Source organism: Pelophylax lessonae (genome assembly GCF_965119305.1).
Source record: "Pelophylax lessonae genome assembly, chromosome: 6".
Taxonomy (NCBI): Eukaryota; Metazoa; Chordata; class Amphibia; order Anura; family Ranidae; genus Pelophylax; species Pelophylax lessonae.
In genome coordinates, this window is record NC_138773.1 from 157393612 (window position 1) to 157417924 (window position 24313).

A 24313-nucleotide genomic window follows, 5' to 3' on the forward strand; every position below is an offset into this window, starting at 1 on the left:
ATTTCACTTGCTGAAGACAAAACTGAAGGGAAAATGCCCCAAGAACAAGCAGGAACTGAAGACAGTTGCAGTAGAGGCCTGGCAGAGCATCACCAGCGATGAAACCCAGCGTCTGGTGATGTCTATGTGTTCCAGACTTCAGGCTGTAATTGACTGCAAAGGATTTGCAACCAAGTATTAAAAAGTGAAAGTTTGATTTATGATTATTAATCTGACCCATTGCTTTTGGTCCCTTAAAAAGTGGGAGGCACATATGCAAACTGTTGTAATTCCTACACCGTTCACCTGTTTTGGATGTAAATACCCTCAAATTAAAGCTGAAAGTCTGCAGTTAAAGCACATCTGGTTTGTGTCATTTCAAATCCATTGTGGTGGTGTATAGAGCCAAAAAGATTAGAATTGTGTAGATGTCCCAATATTTATGGACCTGACTGTAGTCTCCAACGATAGACACTTCTACTGCGAGAGCATCCAATATGAATCAGTCATCAAATACGCACCAGAAGTTGCGCCGCTCACATGAAAGTGGACTTGATCCTCTCTTGGTCTAAATTTCACATTCTAGCCTTGCCCTCCACCCACATCCCCGACAAAGAAAATTTGTCAGGCGTATTTTCTGTCAAAAGCGTCTGTATCTGGGAGAATAGGTTATATTGCCATAGGTGAGTGACACTGAACATGGGTCTTCTGGCATCCACGTTGCCAGGTCCAAACTAGTCGCTCCATGGGAATGGTTCAGTTTGAAAGATGCCTTTCTGCTCCTCCAGATTGTTTCTCATCTGCTACACAGGGTCAAGATGGGAGGCATTCTGGTGGTACTCATTGCATCTGATTGGCCTAGGAGAACAAGGTACTTAGACCTGGTCAGAATCCTTGCAGAATGAGGGCCCTTTCCGAATTGTCTGCATCCTCTTTATCGAGGGCCAGTGTTCCAGCCTGCATTTCAGTCGCTGGCTTTAATGGCATGGCTGTTTAAACCATGGTCCTGAGACAGGTGCCTATTGACTTAATCATCCCTACCCATTTGGGGGCTAGAAAATTGACTTTTTTCACGTTTTCTTGTGCACCTAAAAGGCCTTTTTGCTTGCTGCTAGTCTAGGAACTTTTTTCCTACATTTAATCCTGCTTCACCCTTAACTATTTGATAGTCCATCTGGTTCAACCAACAAAAAAGAAAAAAAAAACAGTATTGAAAACCCAACCATACAATCATATATACACAATCCTATACCCGCAGTTGATCCAGAGGAAGGCGAAAAACCCAGCAAAGTGTGATCCAATTTGCTACAGCAGGGGAAAAAAAATCCTTCCTGATCCACCGAGATGCAATCGAATATTCCCTGGATCAACTTTACCTAAAAAAAAAAAAAAAATTTAGTACCCACTTACTGTATATTAAGTACACCCAGGAAAGAATCCAGGCCTTTTTTAAAACAATCTAGAGAGCTAGCCAGAACCACCTCTGGAGGGAGTCTATTCCACATTGCACATTTTCACAGCTCTTACAGTGAAGAAAACTTTCCGTATTTGGAGACCAAATCTGTTTTCCTCTAGACGTAAAGAGTGCCCCTTGTCCTATATGGGCCCCTTATGTATAAATACATAAGGGGCCCATATAGTGAACTCAACACCAAGTTCACTATATGGGCCCCTTATGTATTTATACATGTTGATCATATCCCCCCTTAATCTTCTCTTCTCAAGAGAGAATCAATTCAGTTCCTCTAATCTTTTCTCATAGCTGATCTCTTCCATGCCTCTTATCAGTTTGGTTGCCCTTCTTCACTTTCTCCAGTTCCCCAATAGCCTTTTTAAGAACTGGTGTCCAAAACTAAACTGCATATTCCAGATGAGGCCTTACTAATGATTTGTACAGGGGTAAAATATCTTGCTCTCCTGGAGTCCATACCTCTGTTAATACAAGAAAGGACTTTGCTTGCTTTGGAAACCGCAGCTTGGTATTGCATGCTATTATTATGATTACCATAACACCCAGATCCTTCTCCGCTATGGATTCCCCCAGTTCTACTCCACCTAGTATGTATGATGCATGCATATTCTTAGCCCCAATGTGCATAACTTTACATTTATCAACATTAAACCTCATTTGCCGCATAGTTGCCCAATGAAACAGTGCATTGAGATCAGCTTGCAAGTTGAAAACCTCCTGTAAGGAAGTTATTCCACTGCAAAGCTTGGTGTCATGTGCAAATACTGAAATTGTACTTTTATTCCCAGACCCTATATCATTTATAAAGATATTAAAAAGTAAGGGTCCCAACACTGAACCTTGGGGTACACCACTGATAACCTTAGACCATTCAGAGTAAGAATCATTAACCACTACTCTCATCAGGTTGATCAGACAAACTACCGTTTAGGCTTAAAGGATAGGGTTCCAGCTTTACCCGTTAAGGCACACTCTGACAGATCTGATAGTGCCTAATTGGCTTTTTAGCATCGGGCATCGGTTTCTCAGATTTGCAAGGCTGCCACCTGGGAATCTGGTTTAATTTTGCCAGGTGGATGTTTAGGGTGCCTTTGTTTCCATTTTCACATTTATGGTGCTACAAGCTGCTCTAAACCTTCCTGACCTGTTTTGTGGTCGTGTAGGTTTTGTTGACCATCTCAGTATGACTGTTTATGGATTTTCCAAAGGTAATGACTCTCGCCTGACTGGTACTCTCTAAGCCTTAGCACTTTCCAGGTGTAGAGCAATGGCACAGCTCCTTGTGTGACCCTTTTGAAGAGACTGTGAGTAAGACTGATGGGGATGAAGCCCCTCAAGCTACCTCACTGTCTGCAGCCCTATTTAGTTTCCAGCCATGAGCGGTTTACCTGGGTAAGGCGGAGGGTTCAAGTGCAGATATCCATTGGGTGTAGTGTTGTGTGCTCTTTCTTGCTTTTTAGACTGAAGGCTACATAATCTTGCTACTCTACCTGAAGCAGCATGTGGATTTTTGGTTGATTTTTCCACTGCACACCTACAGTGATCTTGTCACCTCCGGTCACCTGTTGTCCCAGTTTGTGAGCATTGAAGCTTTGCCTCACTTGCAGCACTGCTGTGTGGACAGGTTTGCTAAATCACAGAGAACAATCCTGCTGCCACAGGTGACCTCAGTTCATACTCCCCTAGTGGTTCTGGGGCCTTTATCTGGTATCCCCGATTGAACCAATGCCTGCAATCTAGAACGAGATATCTCTATCATTGTTGAGTCCTCTTCGTCTGAGTCTCCTGCAGCTCAGTCAGGTGAGGCCTTCTCCATATCTACTCTGGCCTTCCTATTTGTGCCCAGTTACTGCAACAATCTGCCGGAAGAAGCTGCAAGCACACCCTGGCACCATCTAACAGTGTCTGCCTCTTATCGGTCTGTGCTTAACCATTACCAAACTCCGCTCCGGAAGGTCTTACCCCCTTCCTGACGGGCCATTTTTTTGCGATACGGCACTGAGTTGCTTTAACTGACAATTGCGCGTGTGACGACGTACCCAAATAAAGTTTGTGTTGTTTTTTCCCCCACAAATATAACTTTCTTTTGGTGGTATTTGATCACCTCTGAGGTTTTTATTTTTTGAACTATAAACAATAAAACCACAACTTTTAAAAAAATAAATGAAAAAGCAATATTCTTTACTTTCTGCTACAAAATATATCCAATAAAATTTTTTTAAAAATCTCAAATTTTTTCATCAATTTAGGCCAATATGTATTTGGCTACATATTTTTGGTAAAACAAAAATTTTAATAAGTGTATATTGATTGGTTTGCGCAACAGTTATAGCGTCCAAAAACTAGGCGATACATTCATGGACTTTATTGTTTTTACTAGTAAAGGTGGCGATCAGTTAATTTTAGCGGGACTGCGACATTGCGGCAGACAAATCTGACACGCAGTGACTTTTCGGGGACCAGTGACATCAATACAGTGATCAGTACTTAAAAAAAAAAAAAAATGCACTGTTACATCTTTTTAGTTTTTCTCTTGCTTCCCATGGTTGCAGTGACGACGGTCCTGCAGTCCTTAGTGTCCAGGGTGGAAGTGGCATGTGGGCAAAGGCCCAGGAGGAAGCGTCCCCCCGCCTTCCCCTGCTCAGTCTGTCTCGTCTGAGCCTGATGCTGGTGTGGACACGTCCCGTCCAGGGCGACTTAATACCACACCCCCTGATCCATCCGATAGTGAGGATTATTCCTCCATGGTTGCAGCAGCGATTGAAAAAGCGCTGGTAGACGCACTTATCACTGCAGTGCGTGAGACTTTAAAGATGAAAGATGCCGCTGATGTAGCCAGGGACATGGATGTCTCGTTTGGTACGCATAAATCACATTGTACTCCAAAGGTGTTTCCTTATGTGCCTTATTTTGACAGGTTTTCCTGTAAGGAATGGGAACAACCAAAATTTCTGTCCCCCCAAACATTTTGCCTTTTGATGAGTCCCTTTTAAAAAAAAAGTTGACTAGTCCACAAGTGTTGGACCCTCCTTTTTCCAGGTTGAATAAAGCAACCATGATCCCAATAGAGGAATCCCCATCCTTTAAGGACCTGGCTGACAATGCGAAGGCTGTGGCACGCAGCATGTTTACTATGGCCGATTTGGCATTGCACCCCTGGTGTCTCAGACCCTAACTGAATGAGCCAAACTCTTGCGCCAAGGCCTGAGAATGAGCAGGTCCCCGCTGCTTATACTGACTTAGCGGACCAGTTGGTCCATGGGCTGCAGTTTATTTGTAATGCCGCTTTGGATTCAGCTCCTGTGCTGTCCATAATATATATATATATATATGAGGAAAGACTACAAGCACTGAACTTATTCTCTCTAGAGAAGAGACGACTGAGGGGGGATATGATATCAATGTACAAATACTGTACTGGCGACCCTAGCATAAAGAACAAACTATTCAAAGTAAGGAAATACAACAAGACACGTGGCCACTCACTAAAACTAGAGGAAAGGCGGTTTAACCTTAAAATGCGTAAGGGGTTCTTCACTGTAAGAGCGGTAAGGATGTGGAATTCTCTACCTCAAGCAGTCGTATCAGCAGGGAGCATCGATAGTTTCAAAAAACTATTAGATAGACACCTTGGAGACCACAACATACAGGGGTATACAATGTACGGTTAAAAGCAAACACACACACACATCATAGGTTGAACTGGATGGACTGATGTCTTTTTTCAACCTCACTATGTAACTATGTAACTATGTATATTTCAGCGGTGGTGATTAGGTGCATGCTGTGGCCTAAGAATTGGTCCGCAGACCAAGCCTCTAAGAGCTCTCATTGATCTGCCCTTTCAAGGCGATTGCTTGTTTGAGGCTACCCTGGATGACATCATTAAGGGTGGAGGGGAAGAGTACCTTTCTGTCACAGTCAAGGAAAGGGAAGGAGCCTCGCCGCAGACGTGGGGGCCCTCCTCAGCCCATAGAAAATGTTGTGCTTCTGGGACAGAGAATAAGGGAAATAGATCTTTTAAATCTTCCCTGGGAGGTTCCAAGCAAACTTGGTCTTGTGAGCCTAGAGCTAGCTTCCCTGGACCAGCAGACAAGACTCCTTAAGTGTGAAAGTCTGCCCTCAGCCATTTTTGGGGTGGGGGGACATCTTCACTGGTTTCCGGCCCGGTGGACTTCTTTGGTGAGCGTCGCGATCCACAAAATGTTTTTTGGAGGTACCCAGAAGGGGGGAGGGGGACAAAGCTTGTCTTTTTTTAGGTCTTGAGTCTCCTTGTGCGGATTTAAATCCTGCAAAGGTTCAGGTGATGTCTGAACTACCTAAGGTCCCCCCTATCCCTGTCCAGGGAGTTGATTTACCTAGGTCTGATTCTATTTCTAACCAGGGTGGTCCTTCCTCTGCACATACTTCAGGGACCACAGGCCGTGATTCACTGGCTGCTGTCACACCGATAGTTCTCTCTCCCATTTTGCATACAGGTTCTGAGTCTGGTGGTATCCACCTTCAAAACAGTTCAGTTTGCACAGTCCTGTGTGCAGCTCCTTTAGCAGGTTTGATTTCACAGGAGGATTCCGAGGTACGTGGCGAGATCACGGGTTCCTCTGGCAGACCTTGCAGGTGTCCAAGGGCCAGGGTAATGCCAGTATCATCCTCGGCTCAGGCTTCTTCCGCAGTTCCTGTGAGGAATCAAAAGCGAGGATCTTCCAATCATCCTGGTGGCCATAAACGTCCCTTTGGGGCTTCCTCTCAGAGAATACCAGTTGTCCCAAGAGCTGATCTACCATCCTGCTTTACTGTTGCTGGTTTTAATAGCTTGGCTATTGAAAACCAGGTACTGAGGGATTAGAGGTCTGTCTGGATCAGTGATCCCTACTATAATGGTGAGGAAGTCATCTTTCAGCAATATCTACCGTCGTATGTGGAAAGAGTACATTTCTTGTTGTGAGTCTATTGGTGCTCATCCACGATCCTTTTCTCTGGTTTGAATCTTAACCTTTCTTCAACAGGGCGTTGATCAGAAGTTGGCCTTGAGTACCATCAAGGGCCAGGTGTCTGCCCTGGCAATGTTCTTTCAGTGACCCCTAGCCACGCACTCTTTAGTTCATACCTTCATTTAGGGGATTCGACATGTGGCTCCACCTGTACGGTCACTTTTGCCACCATGTGATTTAAACGTAGCACTTTCGGTTCTCCAGAAACCTTAATTTGAGAATATTCGGGAGATTCCCTTGCCTACGTTATCCTAGAAGGTGATCTTCTTGGTGGCTATTACTTCGGCCTGCAGGGTATCAGAACTGGTGGCACTATCCCCTCTGTCCCTATTTAGTGGTCCATAGGGATAAAGTAGTTATTTGTCCCTGTCCATCATTCCTACCCAAAGTTGTCTCTGACTTCCATTTAAATGAGGACATGGTGTTGCCTTCCTTGTGTCCTAAGCCGGCTCATACCAAGGAATTTGCTTTGCATACCTTGGATGTGGTTTGTGCGATTCAGGTATATCTGGGAGCTACGGAGTCCTTTCGGAGGTCAGACTCGCTTTTTGTGGTTACGAATGGACGAAGAAAAGGGCTGCTTGCTTTTTCGGCTACCATATCCAGATGGATCAGACAGGCAGTGACTCAGGCATATTCCATTAAAGGGTAAGGTTCCACCTTTCCCTATAAAAGTGCATTCTGCTCGGGCTCTGAGTGCTTCTTGTGCCTTCCGTGATCAGGCTTCAATATCGTAAGTTTGCAAGGCAGCCACTTGGTCGTCCGTGCATACCTTCACAAAATTCTATAAGGTAGATACTTTGGCATCTGCGGATGCTTCTTTTGTTCCCTCTTGAGGGGTGTTTTTTCTTTAACCACTTCAGGACCGGAAGGATTTGCCCCCTTAATGACCAGGCCATTTTTTTGCGATTTGGCACTGTTATTTTAACATTAAATTGAGTGGTCATGCCACGTTGTACCCAAAAAAAATTGATGTCCTTTTTTTTCCACTAATGGAGCTTTCTTTTGGTGGTAATTGATCACTTGTGCGATTTTTAACAGGGTTAAGTGTGAGTCTAGGAGAGTGTTTACTAATTGTATGAGGGGTGTGCTTGTGAAATGATCATAGAGACCTGTGATCCTATATAGCAGGATCACGGGCGCTCTGTGATCATTTCAGAGAGGAGCAGTCAGCTGTGTTTACAACAGCTGACCGTCCTCTCTCTGCGGGGATCGATCGTGGGTGCCCGGCGGCCATCGTCCCCATGCACTGGCATCCCCGTCGCCTAGTGGCATATTGCGGATGTGACATACGTACAGTCAGGTCCATAAATATTGGGACATCTACACATTTCTAATCTTTTAGGCTCTATACACCACCACAATGGATTTGAAATGAAACAAACAAGATGTGCTTTAACTGCAGGTCCAGAGTTCATTTCAAGTCTGCTATTTGCATTTGGAATCTGTTGCGGTCAACTCTCAATATGAGATCCAAAGAGCTGTCACTATCAGTGAAGTAAGCCATCATTAGGCTGAAAAAAAAAACAAAACAAACCCATCAGAGAGATAGCAAAAACATTAGGTGTGGCTAAATCAACTGTTTGGAACATCCTTAAAAAGAAAGAACGCACCGGTGAGCTCAGCAACACCAAAAGACCCGGAACACCACGGAAAACAACTGTGGTGGATGACCGAAGAATTCTTTCCCTGGTGAAGAAAACACCCTTCACAACAGTTGGCCAGATCAAGAACACTCTCCAGGAGGTAGGTGTATGTGTGTCAGTCAGCAATCAAGAGAAGACTTCTTCAGAGTGGTTCAGCACAAGATGTAAACCATTGGTGAGCCTCAAAAACAGGAAGGCCAGATTAGAGTTTGCCAAACATCTAAAAAAGCCTTCACAGTTCTGGAACAACATCCTATGGACAGATGAGACCAAGATCAACTTGTACCAGAGTGATGGGAAGAGAAGAGTATGGAGAAGGAAAGGAACTGCTCATGATCCAAAGTATACCACCTCATCAGTGAAGCATGGTGGTGGTAGTTTCATGGCGTGGGCATGTATGGCTGCCAATGGAACTGGTTCTCTTGTATTTATTGATGTGACTGCTGACAAAAGCAGTAGAATGAATTCTGAAGTGTTTCGGGCAATATCTGCTCATATTCAGCCAAATACTTCAGAACTCATTGGACGGCGCTTCACAGTGCAGATGGACAATGATGCAAAGCAAACTGTGAAAGCAACCAGAGAGTTTTCAAGGGAAAGAAGTGGAATGTTATGCAATGGCCAAGTCAATCACCTGAATCAGATTGAGTATGCATTGTACTTGCTGAAGACAAAACTGAAGGGAAAATTCCCCAAGAACAAGCAGGAACTGAAGACAGTTGCAGTAGAGGCCTGGCAGAGCATCACCAGTGATGAAACCCAGCGTCTGGTGATGTCTATGCATTCCAGACTTCAGGCTGTAATTGACTGCAAAGGATTTGCAACCAAGTATTAAAAAATGAAAGTTTGATTTATGATTGTTAATCTGTCCCATTACTTTTGGTCCCTTTTTAAAAAGTGGGAGGCACATATACAAACTGTTGTAATTACTACCCCGTTCACCTGATTTGGATGTAAATACCCTCAAATTAAAGCTGAAAGTCTGCAGTTAAAGCACATCTTGTTTGTTTCATTTCAAATCCATTGTGGTGGTGTATAGAGCCAAAAAGAGTAGAATTGTGTTGATGTCCCAATATTTATGGACCTGACTGTATAGTTTCTCTTCTGCGTGCGGTGGCATTTTCTCGCAAGGAAGACCTGCACAGGTAATCATGGCACAACCAATCAGTGCTGCATATTATTGCCACTTTATCAGTACCCATCAGTGCAGCCTCATCAGCGCACATCAGTAATGAAGAAAAATTACTTATTTACAAAATTTTCTAACAGGAAAAATGTTTTCTCTTACGTCCTCCGACAGTCGCCGCCTCTTCATATTCGTCACAATGGGGTATTAGACTTTGCTCCGAAGGAGTAGCTAGGCAACAGAATATGTTAACATCAAAGCTTTTAACACATCCCACCCTCAAGGGGTGGTCCCCTCAGTCAATACCCTCCTACTTCCTGCAACCATATCTCAGTTTCAATGTCTAGCTTGTCAGGAGTAGCTGGTTCTCTCTGTGCTGGGGCTTTGTGCCCCAGCCTCTTTCTTCTTTTTTGATTTTTGTTTGAGTTTTTTCTCTACCTTTACTTAGCTGTTCTTTTTGTCAGCTTTTGTTCTTCTGACGAAGAGGATCATGCGGGCTGGGTCTCGGGCTGATCCCCCTGGTCGTGGGTCAGTGGCTTCCCAGCCTGCCATCCAGCGTTCAGCCAGGTAACGCTCCTGGCACAGTGAACGACCCATCCCTGTTCGGTGCAGGGATGATTGGTGAGGTGGCTACCTCACTGGACGCTGTGCGGTTTCTTAACCCCCATTTTGTGCGTCTTGTATGCGACTCTCCCTGCCTCATGTGCAGCGGCTTGTTCGCCTGTGCGGGTCCCCCACACCATTGAGAGGTAAGTGTATCTATGTGGGGACCTGTCTGTCTGGGGGGGGGGGTGTCAGTCTGGGACTGTGTAACCTGCCTCAGTTTATTGTCCCTGTGGGGGTCTCATTGTGCTTGTGTGTGGTGCGGTGGGCTGCGCTCGCCGCGCTTGTTAAAGGGGCAGTTAACCCTTTATTCTCCGGCATCTCATATTGGGGCAATGGATTCTCAGGAGGGCAAATTTCCTGCCACCTTGGTGGAAAGCCAGGGGACCGCTGTTTCCCCCCCCAGGGGGGGATTTGGCCACTATTGTGGCCGGCCTTGCTGCTCAGGTGCAGATGCTGGTGGCTGCTCAATCTACTAAAAGACCCAGAGTTTCTATTTCCTCTGATTCTGAGGGTGAAGGTGATGGGGCTGTTATGGCGGGGGTCTCCTTATCGGGGTCCCGCTCCTCCCTGGATCTAGTGGGGTCCGAGGTGGAGGCTGAGGTTGAGGGGGTTTATAATTCTCCCCCTGGCTCGCCTGAAGAGCTTGCAATCATGGATGAATTGATTGCTTCCATAAAACAAACGCTGCGTTTGCAGGATGAAGTGTCCCCCCGCTGCCTTGGCGGCTTATGGGACGCAGAGAAAACGCAGGACGCCGCAGGTTTTTCCCTGCAATGATGATTTTCAGCGCGCTGTTAAGGAACAATGGCGCAATTTACGCAAACCTTTTGCTGTGCCAAGTAGGTTCAAGCTGCGTTATCCTTTTTTCGCCTTCCACTGATGAACGGTGGTGTGTACCACCCCCGGTGGATCACGCAATTGCGGTTTTGAACAAATCCACTGCGATTCCTGCAGAGGATTCCCCGGTGTTCCGTGATGCCACGGATAGAAGAATGGAGTCTCTTGCCCGTCATACTTATTCTGTTACGGGTTCTATGCTTAAAGCTCTGTTTGCCTCTCTCATGGCGGCCCAGGCTGTCGCAAGTTGGACGCAAGTGCTTAGGCGCGTCCTAGTGGCCGATTCGGCCTCGCCGGCGACCCTGGATATGGTGGATCAAATCCACCAGGGTGTCATGTATCTGTGTGATGCGGACTTGGACTTAGTCCCGTTGGCTGCACGTGTACACAGCGTGGCGGTGTTGTCTCGCCGCCTGGTTTGGTTGAAGTGTTGGTCGGTGGACCAATCTTCACGTAAGACCTTAGCCAATCTGCCTTATGATGGGTCTCGCCTTTTTGGGGAGTCCTTGGATGTGTTGATTAAGGGGATCACCGGAGGTAAGAGCACTCTCTTGCCCCATTTCCCCAAGGCTAAGGGGGCTTCTGGGAAGAAGCATGCTAATTTTCGGCCCCCTCAGGGGTCCTTTCGTGCCTTTCGGTTCCACTACAAGGGCAAACCGTTCAAGGGACAAGGCTCTCAAAAGAAGCCCTGGTCTGGTAAACAGAAGTCCGGTCAGTCCGGACCCGCTGCCCATAACAGTGCGGCCTAAAGGGGCGCCATCACCCAGTTTTGGGGTGGGGGGAAGCTTGCTCGGTTTTCTTCAACCCTGGTTGGCCCGCGTGCGGGACAGGTGGGTTCAGGAGATCGTTCGATCTGGTTACAAGATCGAGTTTCTCTCTCGGCCGGAGAGCAGATTTTTTCCCTCAAATCTTCAACTGTCTCTAGAGCGTTTACGGGACCTGCACCTGGCGGTGCGAGACCTGAGGGCTCAGGGAGTGGTGGTTCCGGTGCCTCATCGGGACAGATTTCGGGGGTTTTATTCCAATCTGTTCACCGTGCCCAGGAAGGAGGGCAAGGTTCGTCCAATTCTGGACTTGAAGGCTCTAAACCGCTCTGTGCGGGTTCGCAAGTTCCGCATGGAATCCCTGCGGTCGGTGGTGGCTGCCCTGGTTCCAGGGGAATTCATGGCCTCCATCGATTTGAAGGATGCGTATCTTCACATCCCCATTTTCGAGGGTCACCAGAGGTACCTTCGATTCGCCATTGCGGAGGATCACTACCAGTTCGTGACGTTACCTTTTGGTCTCGGCTCCGCGGGTTTTCACCAAGGTGCTTGCACCGGTTCTGGCATTATTGAGAGCCCAGGGCATCTCTGTCCTGGGGTATCTGGACGACATTCTGGTTCGGTCTGCGACCAGCCAGGGTCTTGGGAAGGACCTGTCTGTCACGATGCAAACTCTGCAGGAGTTTGGTTGGACGATAAATTTTCCAAAGTCGACACGGAGTCCGTCGGTTCGTCTTCCCTACCTGGGAATGATCCTGGACTCGGTTCAGGCTAAGGTCTTCCTGCCGGAAGACAAACTCAGAACTCTTCAGGAGGAAGTCAGGTCCCTCAGGGACTTTCCGCACTCGTCTCTGCGGACGTGCATGAGATGTCTGGGATTGATGGTCTCGGCCTTCGAGGCGATTCCCTTCGCCCAGTTTCACACGCGGGGTCTCCAAGCGGAGATCCTTTCCAGGTGGGACGGGCGACCTCAATCTCTGGATCTTCAAATCTCGTTGGGCCATCGCACCAGAAGGGACCTTCTGTGGTGGGTCCAGTCCCCGATGGTGTCGGGGGGCAAGTCTTTTCGTCCTATCTCGTGGACGGTGATCACCACGGATGCCAGCCTGTCGGGCTGGGGTGGTGTTCTGGGCGTTCTGTCCGCCCAGGGAACTTGGTCGGAGGGGGGAGTCCTCCCTTCCGATCAACATTCTGGAATTGCGTGCGATAAATCTGTCTTCATCGTTGGACGGACCGGCTGCAGGGCTGCCCGGTTCGGGTGCAGACGGACAATGCCACTGCGGTGGCCTACATCAACCACCAAGGGGGCACCAGGAGTGCCCGAGCGGCTCGAGAAGTGGCCGACATTCTGTCCTGGGCCGAGACTCATGTCCCGGCGATAACGGCGGTTCACATTCCGGGAGTGGAGAACTGGCAGGCGGACTATCTGAGTCGCCAGACCCTGGATCAGGGGGAATGGTCTCTCCACCCGGCTATCTTCCAGATGTTGTGCGCGAAGTGGGGTCTTCCAGATGTGGACCTGTTCGCGTCTCATCTCAACAAGGTGAGCAGGTTCGTGGCAAGGACGCGCGACCCTCGGGCAGACGCGTCGGACGCGTTAGTGGCCCCGTGGCATCAGTACAAGCTGATGTACGCGTTTCCACCGATTCAGTTGCTGTCCAGGTTCCTTCGCAGGTTACACTCGGAACGCAGCACGGTGATTCTTGTGACGCCGGATTGGTCACGCCGGTCCTGGTACGCAGACCTCATGAATCTGGTGGTCGACGCCCCGTGGCGCCTGCCTCTTCGAGACGATCTCCTGTCTCAAGGGCCGATATACCATCCTGCTTTACAGTCGCTGGCTTTGACGGCCTGGCTGTTGAGACCGAGGTCCTGAAGGAGAGGGGTCTCTCCCCTGAGGTCGTTCATACCTTGATCAACGTGAGGAAGTCTTCCTCGGGGAAGGTTTACTACCGTACTTGGAAGGCCTATTTTGCCTGGTGTGAGTCCAGGGGGTTTTCACCCCGCACGTACTCGGTTTCCCGTGTGTTGTCCTTCCTTCAAACAGGTGTCGATCAGCGTTTGGCGCTGGCTACGATAAAGGGTCAGGTGTCTGCGCTGGCCGTTCTTTTTCAACGTCCCGTGGCTTCCAACTACTTGGTTGGCACTTTTGTTCAGGGAGTGCGGCATCTGGTTCCTCCTAGGAGGGATCCTCTGCCCCCTTGGGACTTGAATCTCGTTCTATCTGTGTTACAACGTGCTCCTTTTGAACAGATCAGGGAGATCTCGTTGTCTATGTTGTCCAAAAAGGTTGCCTTTTTGGTTGCGATCACTTCGGCTTGCAGAGTGTCGGAGCTGGCGGCTTTGTCCTGCAAGTCTCCGTATTTGGTTATTCCCTTGGATAAGGTGGTCTTGCGACCTAATCCTTCTTTTCTTCCGAAGCGAGTTTCGGAATTCCATCTCAATGAGGATATTGTCTTGCCTTCGCTGTGCGCGAAGCCTAAACATCCGAAAGAGGTGAGACTACATTCTTTGTTTGTTGTTCGGGCGATAAGGGTTTACCTTAAATCGACTGAGTCTTTTCGAAAGACGGATTCCTTGTTTGTTCTTCCAGAGGGTCCTCGGAAGGGCATGGCGGCGTCGGCCTCTACCATCGCCAAATGGATCAGGCAGACCATTGAACAGGCCTATGCTTTGCAGGTGAAGGTTCCCCCTGTGCCTGTGAAGGCGCACTCTACTAGATCTCTGAGTACGTCTTGGGCCTGTCGTCATGGGGCTTCTGTAGCCCAGGTGTGTAAGGCGGCGACCTGGTCGACCGTGCACACTTTCACAAAATTCTACAAGGTGGATGTTCAGGCATCGGCGGATGCTTCCTTTGGCCGCAAGGTTCTTAGTGCGGCAGTTCCCTAGGGTCCCTTGTTGGGACCTCTGGCTGTTGGGATAAGTTTTTATCCCCTGGTTCTTTGTTTTTTCCTGGGTTGTTGCTCCTGTTGAGCAAGTTTTTTTCCTGTTGCCCAGCTGGTTTCCTTCCTTTGGTGAGGTTCCTTTCCTTGATGTGGAGACTGCGTTGCCTTACGGCGCGGATGCGTTTCCCACCCCTCATGTTTGCACTGCTTTGGGACGTCCCCATTGTGACGAATATGAAGAGGCGGCGACTGTCGGAGGACGTAAGAGAAAACTGAATTTTTGTAAAATCTTACCTGTAAAATTCCTTTCTCTGAGTCCTCCGACAGTCGCCGCCCCCGCCCTCTTTTGGGGTTTGGTTGTATACTCTACTGCTATTCCACTGAAACTGAGATATGGTTGCAGGAAGTAGGAGGGTATTGACTGAGGGGACCACCCCTTGAGGGTGGGATGTGTTAAAAGCTTTGATGTTAACATATTCTGTTGCCTAGCTACTCCTTCGGAGCAAAGTCTAATACCCCATTGTGACGAATATGAAGAGGCGGCGACTGTCGGAGGACTCAGAGAAAGGAATTTTACAGGTAAGATTTTACAAAAATTCAGTTTTTTTCTTCCAAATTTTTTATTTTTTAAGCAAAAAAAAAAAGAAAAACACCCAGTGGGGATTAAATGGTACCAAAAGAAAGCTCTATTTGTGTGAAAAAAATGATTAAAATTTAATTTGGATACAGCGTTACAATTTTTGTCAAGTGCGGCAGCGCTAAAAGCTTAAAATTGGCCTGGGCAGGAAAGGGGGTCAAAGTGCCCAGTATTGAAACAGTTAAATACCTTAATCAAGTCTAGTGAATTGTTCATGCAATGCAGGCAGCCCTCACTCATACTACAATGGCACCTTGCATCATCTACCAAAACGTACTACAGTTGGTTGTGGACGACCTGGTGGTAACTGCATGCTGTTATTTGAAGCAGGCAATATCTGATGGAGAAGATGAAAACTTGTATCCAGAGGCCCATCTAAACTGTTAACACATCCAACAAGATAGTCCTTTTCTCCTGCTGTAGAGAAATATATAGACATCATTAAAAAGCATGTAGACTGTTGATATAAAAAGCTTTGGGCTGTTTCAGTAAAATGAGTTTATTGTAAATAATAAAGAATTTACAAGACGCACGGGTAGAGCATCAATCTATTGTGTACAGTCTTTTGATAATTTAAGAATCTCCAAAAGGAGTTGGGAATTCTGTAAACTTAATCATTACCCATTTTTAAACAATAGAGTTTTGGTTTTTTTGGTTTTTTTTTTCAGTCATACTTAGGATTTTTTTTTTTTTTTTTAAACAGGAAATAACACTATATCCAGACAAACATGGCTGTGTAAGAGATCTTCTAGAAGAATGTAAAAGAGCTGTTGAACTCTCTGAGAAAGGATCAGGTAAACTTAGGTAAGTTTCAATAGCTTTGGTATGTAAAGGCCACACTGCTAATTTTCAACTGCGCACTAGCATCTAGGGTAGGCAGCTTTCAGTTTGCAAGACTCTGTGCTGTAATGAAATTTATATGTTGTAATTGATGTATTCGATATAGGTCATAAAGAAGGCTTTTTTTTTTTCTAATTTACACCTGAGCTGAATTTGCATTCTGGCAAATTTTAAAGGGTAACTCCACTTTTGGAACGAAAAAAAATCATATAGCATATACAATTGCGACACAAGTCCTATTGTAATTGAATGTTCTTAAATTGCCTTTACTTTTCAATCTAGAACTCTGTTATTTTCTCAAAATGCAATATGGCTACCTGGAGGTGTTCTTTCACAGAATGTGTGCAGAATGCCCACCAGAAACCTCCATTTTCTGCTTGTGTGATTGTCTCCCTTATTATCCCAGAAGTCTGCCCTAAGATACAAGTTAGATTTCAGCCATCCCCTGCAACAAAAAATAAATTTTTGGTGAGATTCTCCCAATAGGAAATCATGTCTAAAGGGATGCAGCAGCTTTCCTCATTCGTGACCTGCAGGTGCACAGCTGGTTGACAATTAAACTACTCCCATTAGACTCACTTTCCCACACAGATACAAACACTCAGGGATTTTTTGGAATAACAAAATGTAGGAATCTGCAACAAAGTTTGTACAAAAAAAACCCTACAATGTACATGGATCATCCAGAGGGAAATGTTTTTTTTTCTCAACAAAAGTGGAGTTACGCGTTAACGATAAGTATTAAAGTGTAACTAGAAGTAATAAGTGTTTAAATTAGTTCTAGGTGGTCTGGGAGCTTCTCACAATCAGCAGTTTTAAGTTTGTTTTTCTTATTATACAGGATTTATATAGCGCAAACAGTTTTTGCAGCGTGTTACAATATGAGGGCAGACAGTATGTTACAAAACAATTCACTAAAGGAGGAATCAGAGGACCCTGCACCTTAGAGCTTAGGATGGATTTGCACATGACAAAAAAAGGCAGGGAATAGGTTCTGGGAATATTTCTTGGAAGTATTTTATACTTTTGCAGGAGCGACTGGAAGAGTGTTGTGATTTTTTTTTTTTTTTTTTCCCTTAGAACTTCTAGGCACTAGGGATAGAGGCAACCATTTTGCATGCACATCTCTGTGTACATTTTCTGCATTCCTTAGGTGCTGGGAAGATTTAACTACCATGCTTATGAATAGGAGTTGTGTAACCTTGCCAACCTTTTTTTTATTTTTATTTTTTTGGAATTTTGTCTGATTTTCAAAAGCAAGAAACACAATTACAAGTTCAAAAAAACAACAGGATATAAATGGTGTAAAAGGTGCGCTGATTATAACCTGTGTAAAGCTGCAACCAATTAAATGTGTTAACCAAACTGTACAAATCTAAAACTTTTGAAATAATGGTGCACAAAAACAAGTGTACACAATCCCAGATGCAATATAAAATCCAAGTAAGAAAACAAATGTCCGTGATAAGTGACAAAGCAGAACAGTGCTTCAAGTAACAGCCAGAAAACAACTTGATGTGTCTTATGTCCCACCACCGATCTAGATTTCCTTCTTACCAGAACTCAATAGTGAAAGGGCATATAGACAGCCAAATCCAAAGTTGAGACCCACAAGTGGAGGAGAAAAATAGGCGAATATCTTCCCACACCTTCCTTCAGGAAGGTGGGTAAGCCTCTTACCGGATGGTCACACAGGGCATATGGATATTCCCTGGCTAGAAGATACACTTCCTCTCCTTCAGGTCCCTCAATGGACCAATGCTCCCTGGTGGTCTTGGGCTACTCAGGTCCTCAGTGTTAACATAAGAGACGAAAAGCGACCAATAGTGCATTATCCCCAGACCGTTTATTGATAAAAAGAAAGTGGGTACACTTACAAGAAACACCAGAGATGACTGCCAAATAGTTCCTGTAGTCCGCTGCTGCCTGCAGAGCAGACCGCGGCGATTCTAGTGACGATGCAGCGCCTCCTCTCTAGAAAAAAACAACCAAGCAGTGATCGAGGTGCCCCCCCCCCTTCTCTCTGTGGATGTGCAGACCCCCAATCATACAAAGAGTACAAAAAGTAGAAGAACAGTAGTGCATGGACATTAAAAAAACTCCTAAACTGAAGTGAACACTTGAGCCCCAAATTTTGCAAACCTCCCTGACCCCAACATTAGTCATTCAGGCATAGCAAACCTACCCTTGGAGGATAATATCAGACTAGGAACGTGGAACAAGAGACAGGTCAAATATCACATTAACACTGTTTGCCATCCATGCTGGACTATACGTTTTGTGTCTGTTACCAAGCGCTTGCCACCCAATACCTACTCAAATTTTGGAGGGCAGACTTGTTGCAGATAAGTTGCATTATAGAATGGGAGCGCTGCGTCCTTTACAGGTGTTTAACCTGTTGGAGCTAATGTTTTTCCAGTGTAAAATGATCACTTTTTGAACTTAAATTAATATACTTAACAGCATTCTGTGTCCTAACGTGTTTGCAAACTCTGTGTAAGGCCCAATAAACATACCAGGATTGTCAACAAGACCGGCAGGTTTGTAATCCTGGTTATAAAAAAATGTTAACTCCTCACAATATTTTCTCTCATTCATTGATGGAAGCAGTCTCCGTTCTTCATAACAGTAAACTGCTGACCTTTTGGATTAGATTAAATAATTTACTCTTCCCAGTTTGTTTCTTTTTCGTCATTTTCAACTGCGGCAGGCTTTTATCTCCCAGTTTGGTATGACTGATTAGTGACTCTCCCTTGAACAGTTTTTACAAGATGATGCGCTGTGCAAACCATTATCTGAAGCATAAAAAGGGCTGTTCCCAACCAGACCCCTTACAATTGTGAGATGCAGAGCAAAATGGGAAGATGATGTTCCAGATTTACAGGGAGACACTTGGGACGACATGTGATATTACCTGTTCTAACATCTGGTTTTCATGAGAGACTGTTTAATAAAAATTCCTTCATTGTATCAACTATACGCTATCCAAGCTGTCAAATATTTAGGGGTCCCTCTCTAGCCGAGTGCTAGAGATGCACCTATTCTCCAACAGACTTCCCTCACGTTTTCTGGGCTTACCCCACAGTCGAATAAGTTGACTTTGAAGTTCATTGACGGACGCTCTTCATAACAGTAGGGTTCTACTGCCCCCTACAGGCAGAAAAAAAGTTCTGGCTACACCTATAGGCAGTCCCAGGGGGTATATCCCTTCTCTCTGCTATAGGATGTCAGTTTTAATCTGCCTAGTTAGGAGTAAGGACCTAGTTTCTTGTTGTAAACTGTTGTCCTAGTTAGGAGTAAGGACCTAGTTTCTTGTTGTAAACTGTGGTCCTGGCAAAAAAAAAAAAATTCTAGTTTTTTTTTTTTTTTTTACCTCCCAGATTTTCCTGAGAGATCTACAAAGCAACTAAGCCAGATCTGGGCAACGGGCTGGATATATAGATCCAGTGGTCACCCTAGCCGGCAAGCAACCCCGCGCAAACCCCAGCTCCATGCTGCGACATAGTCCCACCAGATGGGGACTGGCCCTGCGAGAAACGTCTCCCCAGGTTGCACACGACCGCGTCTAGGCTCGAGTCGCAGCATTCCAATTGGCCGACAGCCCCCTCACTTCGGTGGAGAGATGGCGCCCTCTCTTTTAAATTTATTTATAAGGAAGAAAACAAAGGAGATTTTCCATTACAATATTCACAAAATCTGAACCATCTGGTTCAGGATACAAACACATATGTTACAATTATATTCATACATACATAGGTTATTAACTTTGAATATTATTCTGATAGATCTCAGACTTAATGTGAACCATCATGTGCTATCTATCCGAATTCTCCAATGCCTCTAAAAAAAAAAAAAGAAAACATTTTTATTTTTCCTTCAAAAAGCATAAAAAAAAACCTAAAAAGAGAGAAGAATGAAAGAAAAAAAAGAAAAAAAAACAGACCCTACCCCTGAAACCTATGGATCTATCCAATTAAATCCAATGTATGGAGGGAGCTTGTATCAAAGAGCCGAGCACCCTTCTCAATTTCCAAATTTATTTATATTCGAAGTACGATTTTTATCTTTTCCCCTTCTTTTTTCTCTTCCTTTTTCCTTTAATATCTTCATCCCCCTAAATGTCAGTCTACCTAGTGCCCAAAGTGCCCTTCCTCTAAAAAAACAGGGAGAGCAAGAGAGGAGGGGAGAGAAGGAGAAAAAAGAAAAAAAAAAAACGGGTGTGTCTCTGTGCTTAGTGTTATAATTGTGATCTTTGTGTTCACATCAATATATTAACTAAATTCCTTGTGTCTATATTTCTTTCATACCTATCTTTACATTCCCCTTTATCTTTTGTGTGTCTCAACCTTATAATTCCTGTGTCTTCAATATTTTCCCACTTTCCCCTCTAGTGTGTGACTTTAATTTATCTCTCCTCGATTCAATCTTGATTCTCTCTTAGTGTATTGTCTGTTCCAACAGTCTTATTTATTATTCCCAGTGTCTTTTAATAATAAATTAATTAAAAAAACAAAAACCTATCCCCTCCTTGTGAAAAACGTGAGAAAAAAAACTTTCAATGGGGACTTTTTTTTTTTTCTCCCTTATACTAGTCACTAAGGATCTGTAAATAAGGCCTTCCCTTCATCTGATATTATAAACTGATTCCACAAAGCCCATTTTTTAATATGTTGTTCCTGTCTGCCTTGTGCTGTTAGGATCAGTTCTTCAAACTTGTTTATTTCCTCCACTTTACTCCTCCACATATTAATGGTCGGGGGATTAGGATCTCTCCATTGTAAAGGTATACAGGCTTTTGCTGAGTCCAGGAAATGACGTATAATGGATTGTTTATATTGTCTACTTGATATATCTGGGGCATGAAAAAGAAAGAAAACGGGTTTGTCGGGTATTATATATTCAGTAAATTTCTGTGATATCTCCCGTATTTGCCTCCAGAATCTCTCAAGCCTGGGGCATTTCCAGAAAATGTGTAAAAGGGTCCCCTTTTCTTCCTGGCAACGCCAACATCTTTCCGATAGTTGTGACCAAAATGTATGCAAGCGTGCCGGTGTATAATACCATCTCGACAATAGTTTGTAATTTGTCTCCTGAATATGTGTACAGTCTGAAGACTTGAACGTAAATTTTATTATATGTTGTAATTGTTGTGCTGTAAATTTATAGTTCAGTTCTTTCTTCCAACTTGTGATATATTTCGGTCTATAATCTGAGGGTGGAGTAACTATCAAGGCGTACATTTTTGAGAGTGCGTGGGACATCACCCCTATCTGTTCACACACACTCTCAAAGGTGGTAAGCGGTCTCTCAAATTCTTCTGGTGGAGGTAAAGATTGTAAAAAATTATTTAATTGGAGTGCTCTCCAGGAGTTTAATCCATATCTCCCTCCTACGTCGGTCAGGGTATTTACCGTCGCCCATGCTCCCGCCACCACGAAATGAGAAGCCTGAAATATCCCCGCGTTCCTCAGACTGCGAAAATGGCTGTCCTGGTACCCCGGGGCAAACATTGGGTTCCCCAATATAGGTGATATTGGTGAATGTCTTGTGGAAAGAACTGGGTTAAAAAACAATTTTGCACATATCCGAATCGTTGTCCCGATTATCGGGTGTTGTCTCATGCCCCGTGGCAAAGAACCCCGACACCATGGTGACCTATTCAATGGTATTTCACATTGCGCCTGTTCTATATTTGGCCATATTTTGGTCTCTGTATGACGGCACCAATCTATGAACCTGACCATATGCGCCGCCTGATAGTATCTGAACACGTCTGGGACCGCTAATCCTCCATAGTTTTTGGGTAATGATAGTAATATTTTCTGTAGTCGCGGTCTCCGTTGAAACCATATGAATCTCGTGAATACTGTCTGTATCTGTCTGAAGTAACTAGATGGAATTGAAAAGGGCAAAGCCTGGATTAAATACAGGAATTTCGGAAGTATGGTCATTTTCAATATATTACATCGAACCAAGAACTAAGTCCTGTATGTCATCTGCGCAATTGATCGCTTATTTTACTCAGAAGCGGTGGAAAGTTAAGTATATATACCTTAGAAGGTTCGGAAGGCAATAGAGTCCCCAGATATTTTAAAGCCACCTTTGTCCATTTTGAATTGAAATTTGTGTATAATTGTGCCATAAGGGGTGGAGATATCCCTATTCCCATAGCTTCAGACTTGCCCAGATTGATTTTTAAATTAGATAATTCACCATATTGGCGAAATTCCTGCAATAAGTTCGGTAGGGAAATTAGGGGTTTTGTAAGTGTAAAAAGCATATCGTCTGCGTATGCAGATACCTTCTGCTGGGTACCTGCAGTATTTATACCACTGATGTCTGGGTTATTCCGTATGGTACTTAGGAAGGGCTCTAACGAGAGAGTAAACCAAAGGGGTGATAATGGACAGCCCTGTCTTGTTCCATTCAAGATCTTAAACTCTTCCGACAGTATCCCATTTGCCTTGACCCGGGCTGTAGGGGTTAAGTACAATTGTGATATCCAGTCTCTCATCCTTACCCCTACCCCCACATGGTGTAACACTTCGAACATAAAGGTCCAGTTGACCCGGTCAAATGCCTTTTCTGCATCTGTCCCTACAAAAGTGCATGCTTGTTTGGAATCTTTAACCTGGTGTAAAAGGTTAAGGGCTTTCACGGTGTTATCCCGTGCCTCCCGGGTAGGTACAAAACCCACCTGGTCCAAGTGTATCAGAGAGGGGAGATGAGTTTGAAGCCTAGTAGCGATGATCTTAGAAAATAGTTTCAGATCCACATTAAGTAATGATATTGGTCTGTAACTAGGACATGCTGTAGGGTCCTTTCCTTCTTTTGGGAGCACTGATATATGTGCACATAACGTGTCTCTATGTAAAGGGGAGTTAGGACTCTACTTATTAAATAGGTCAGTCATCTGTTGGCCAAGGACCGGAAAAAATGTCTTATAGTATTGTATTGGAAGTCCGTCTGGCCCTGGTGCTTTCCCCATTTTGGTGTTCTTAATTGCTGTCTGTAACTCCCCTATAGAGATATTGGCGGATAGCTCCTCTCTCGTCTCCTCCGATACACTTGGCATACCCGATTTAATGAGTTAGTTAACTATTACACTTGGTTCCGTAGTCTGCGATTTCAGATTATAAAGTGCCTGGTAATAATTCCTGAATTCTCTTACTATGTCCTCTGGCCGTTCAACTTTCTGATCCGTCGGAGATATAAGCTTGGGAATAAATGTTTTCATTCTATTATCGCGTAGAGTACGGGCCAACATTTTCCCGCACTTATCTCCGGACTCATACATCGCCCTACGGCCTCTCTGTAGCGCCACCTTAGCTTTATATTGAAGGAGATCCACTATCTGTTTACGGACAGCAGTAAGTTCCTTATGGAGTTCCGCATTAGGGGCATGTTTGTGCCTTGATTCTAGGTCATGTAAGGTTTGTAAAAGTTGGGTCATCTGTTGTGTACGGAACCTCTTAAGCCGTGCCCCATGCTTAATGAACACTCCCCTAATCACCGCCTTATGGGCTTCCCAAATCACCCCCGGGCTTGTATTCCCATCTACATTAGTTTGGAAATATAGTGTAAGTTCTTTTTCCACTTCAGTAATAACTGTAGCGTCCTGTAAAAGGCTCAGGTTCATAGTCCAGGTCTGTGATCTCTTAAGTGGAGTGTCTTGTAACGCGTATGTGAGTGTTAATGGTGCATGGTCTGACCATGTTATAAGACCTATTGTTACCGACTTTACTGAATGTAGTTGTGAATGTGGGATAAGAAAATAGTCTATCCGGGAATATGATGCATGTGGGGAGGAATAAAAGGTAAAATCTTTTTTTCTCCAGAATGTAATAAGTGCCATGCATCAATCAGTTGTGCTCTGTGTAGTTGTGTCGCAATCCTCTTCCTAATTCTAGGCGGCAGTGAGGAGAAACCTGATGATGTATCCTCTGATGGTATTAGAGGTATATTTAGATCTCCTCCTAAAATAAGCTGACCTTCCTGAAACTCTTGGAGCTGGTCAAGGCATTTCGCCATAAAGTCTTGTTGAATATTTGGGGCATATATTGAGGCGAGGGTTACCCTGACTGTCCCTATATTTCCTTTCAAGAAGAGAAATCTACCTTCTGGATCAGCATTAACCTGTGAACATGACCATGGTACTAGTCCGGAAATCATTATGGACACACCTCTGGTTTTACTGTTCTGATTAGTGGAATGGTATATCAAAGGGTAGAATCTGTTTTTAAGCAATGGTGTTTTTATTTCTTTAAAGTGGGATTCTTGTACATAGGCTATGTCAATATGTGCGCTTTTCAAATCAGAAAAGAGCCTCCTTCTTTTCTCAGGGATATTTAGTCCCTTAGCGTTTAATGAGCTTATTTTAATAGTATCCATGTTGTGGATTTTGAGGATCAGGGGTAAAGATGAGAAAAAAAAAAAAAAGAGGAAAAAAAAAAAAAAAGAGGAAAAAAAAAAAGAGGAAAAAAAAAAAGACCAAGAATATCCTAAAAAAGAGGCGTATAGGCGTCCGGCGG

General features: G+C 44.7%; 1 protein-coding gene across 5 annotated transcripts in view; it reads left to right on the plus strand.

The window, feature by feature from the left end:
* Positions 1 to 24313, plus strand: part of USP7 (ubiquitin specific peptidase 7) — a 666343-nt gene that overhangs the window by 506707 nt on the left and 135323 nt on the right. For all 5 annotated transcript variants that reach the window (XM_082260831.1, XM_082260832.1, XM_082260833.1 and 2 more), the window contains one exon: positions 15646 to 15746. In XM_082260831.1, the coding sequence (XP_082116957.1) occupies positions 15646 to 15746 (101 nt within the window). The remainder of the gene's footprint in view (positions 1 to 15645; positions 15747 to 24313) is intronic.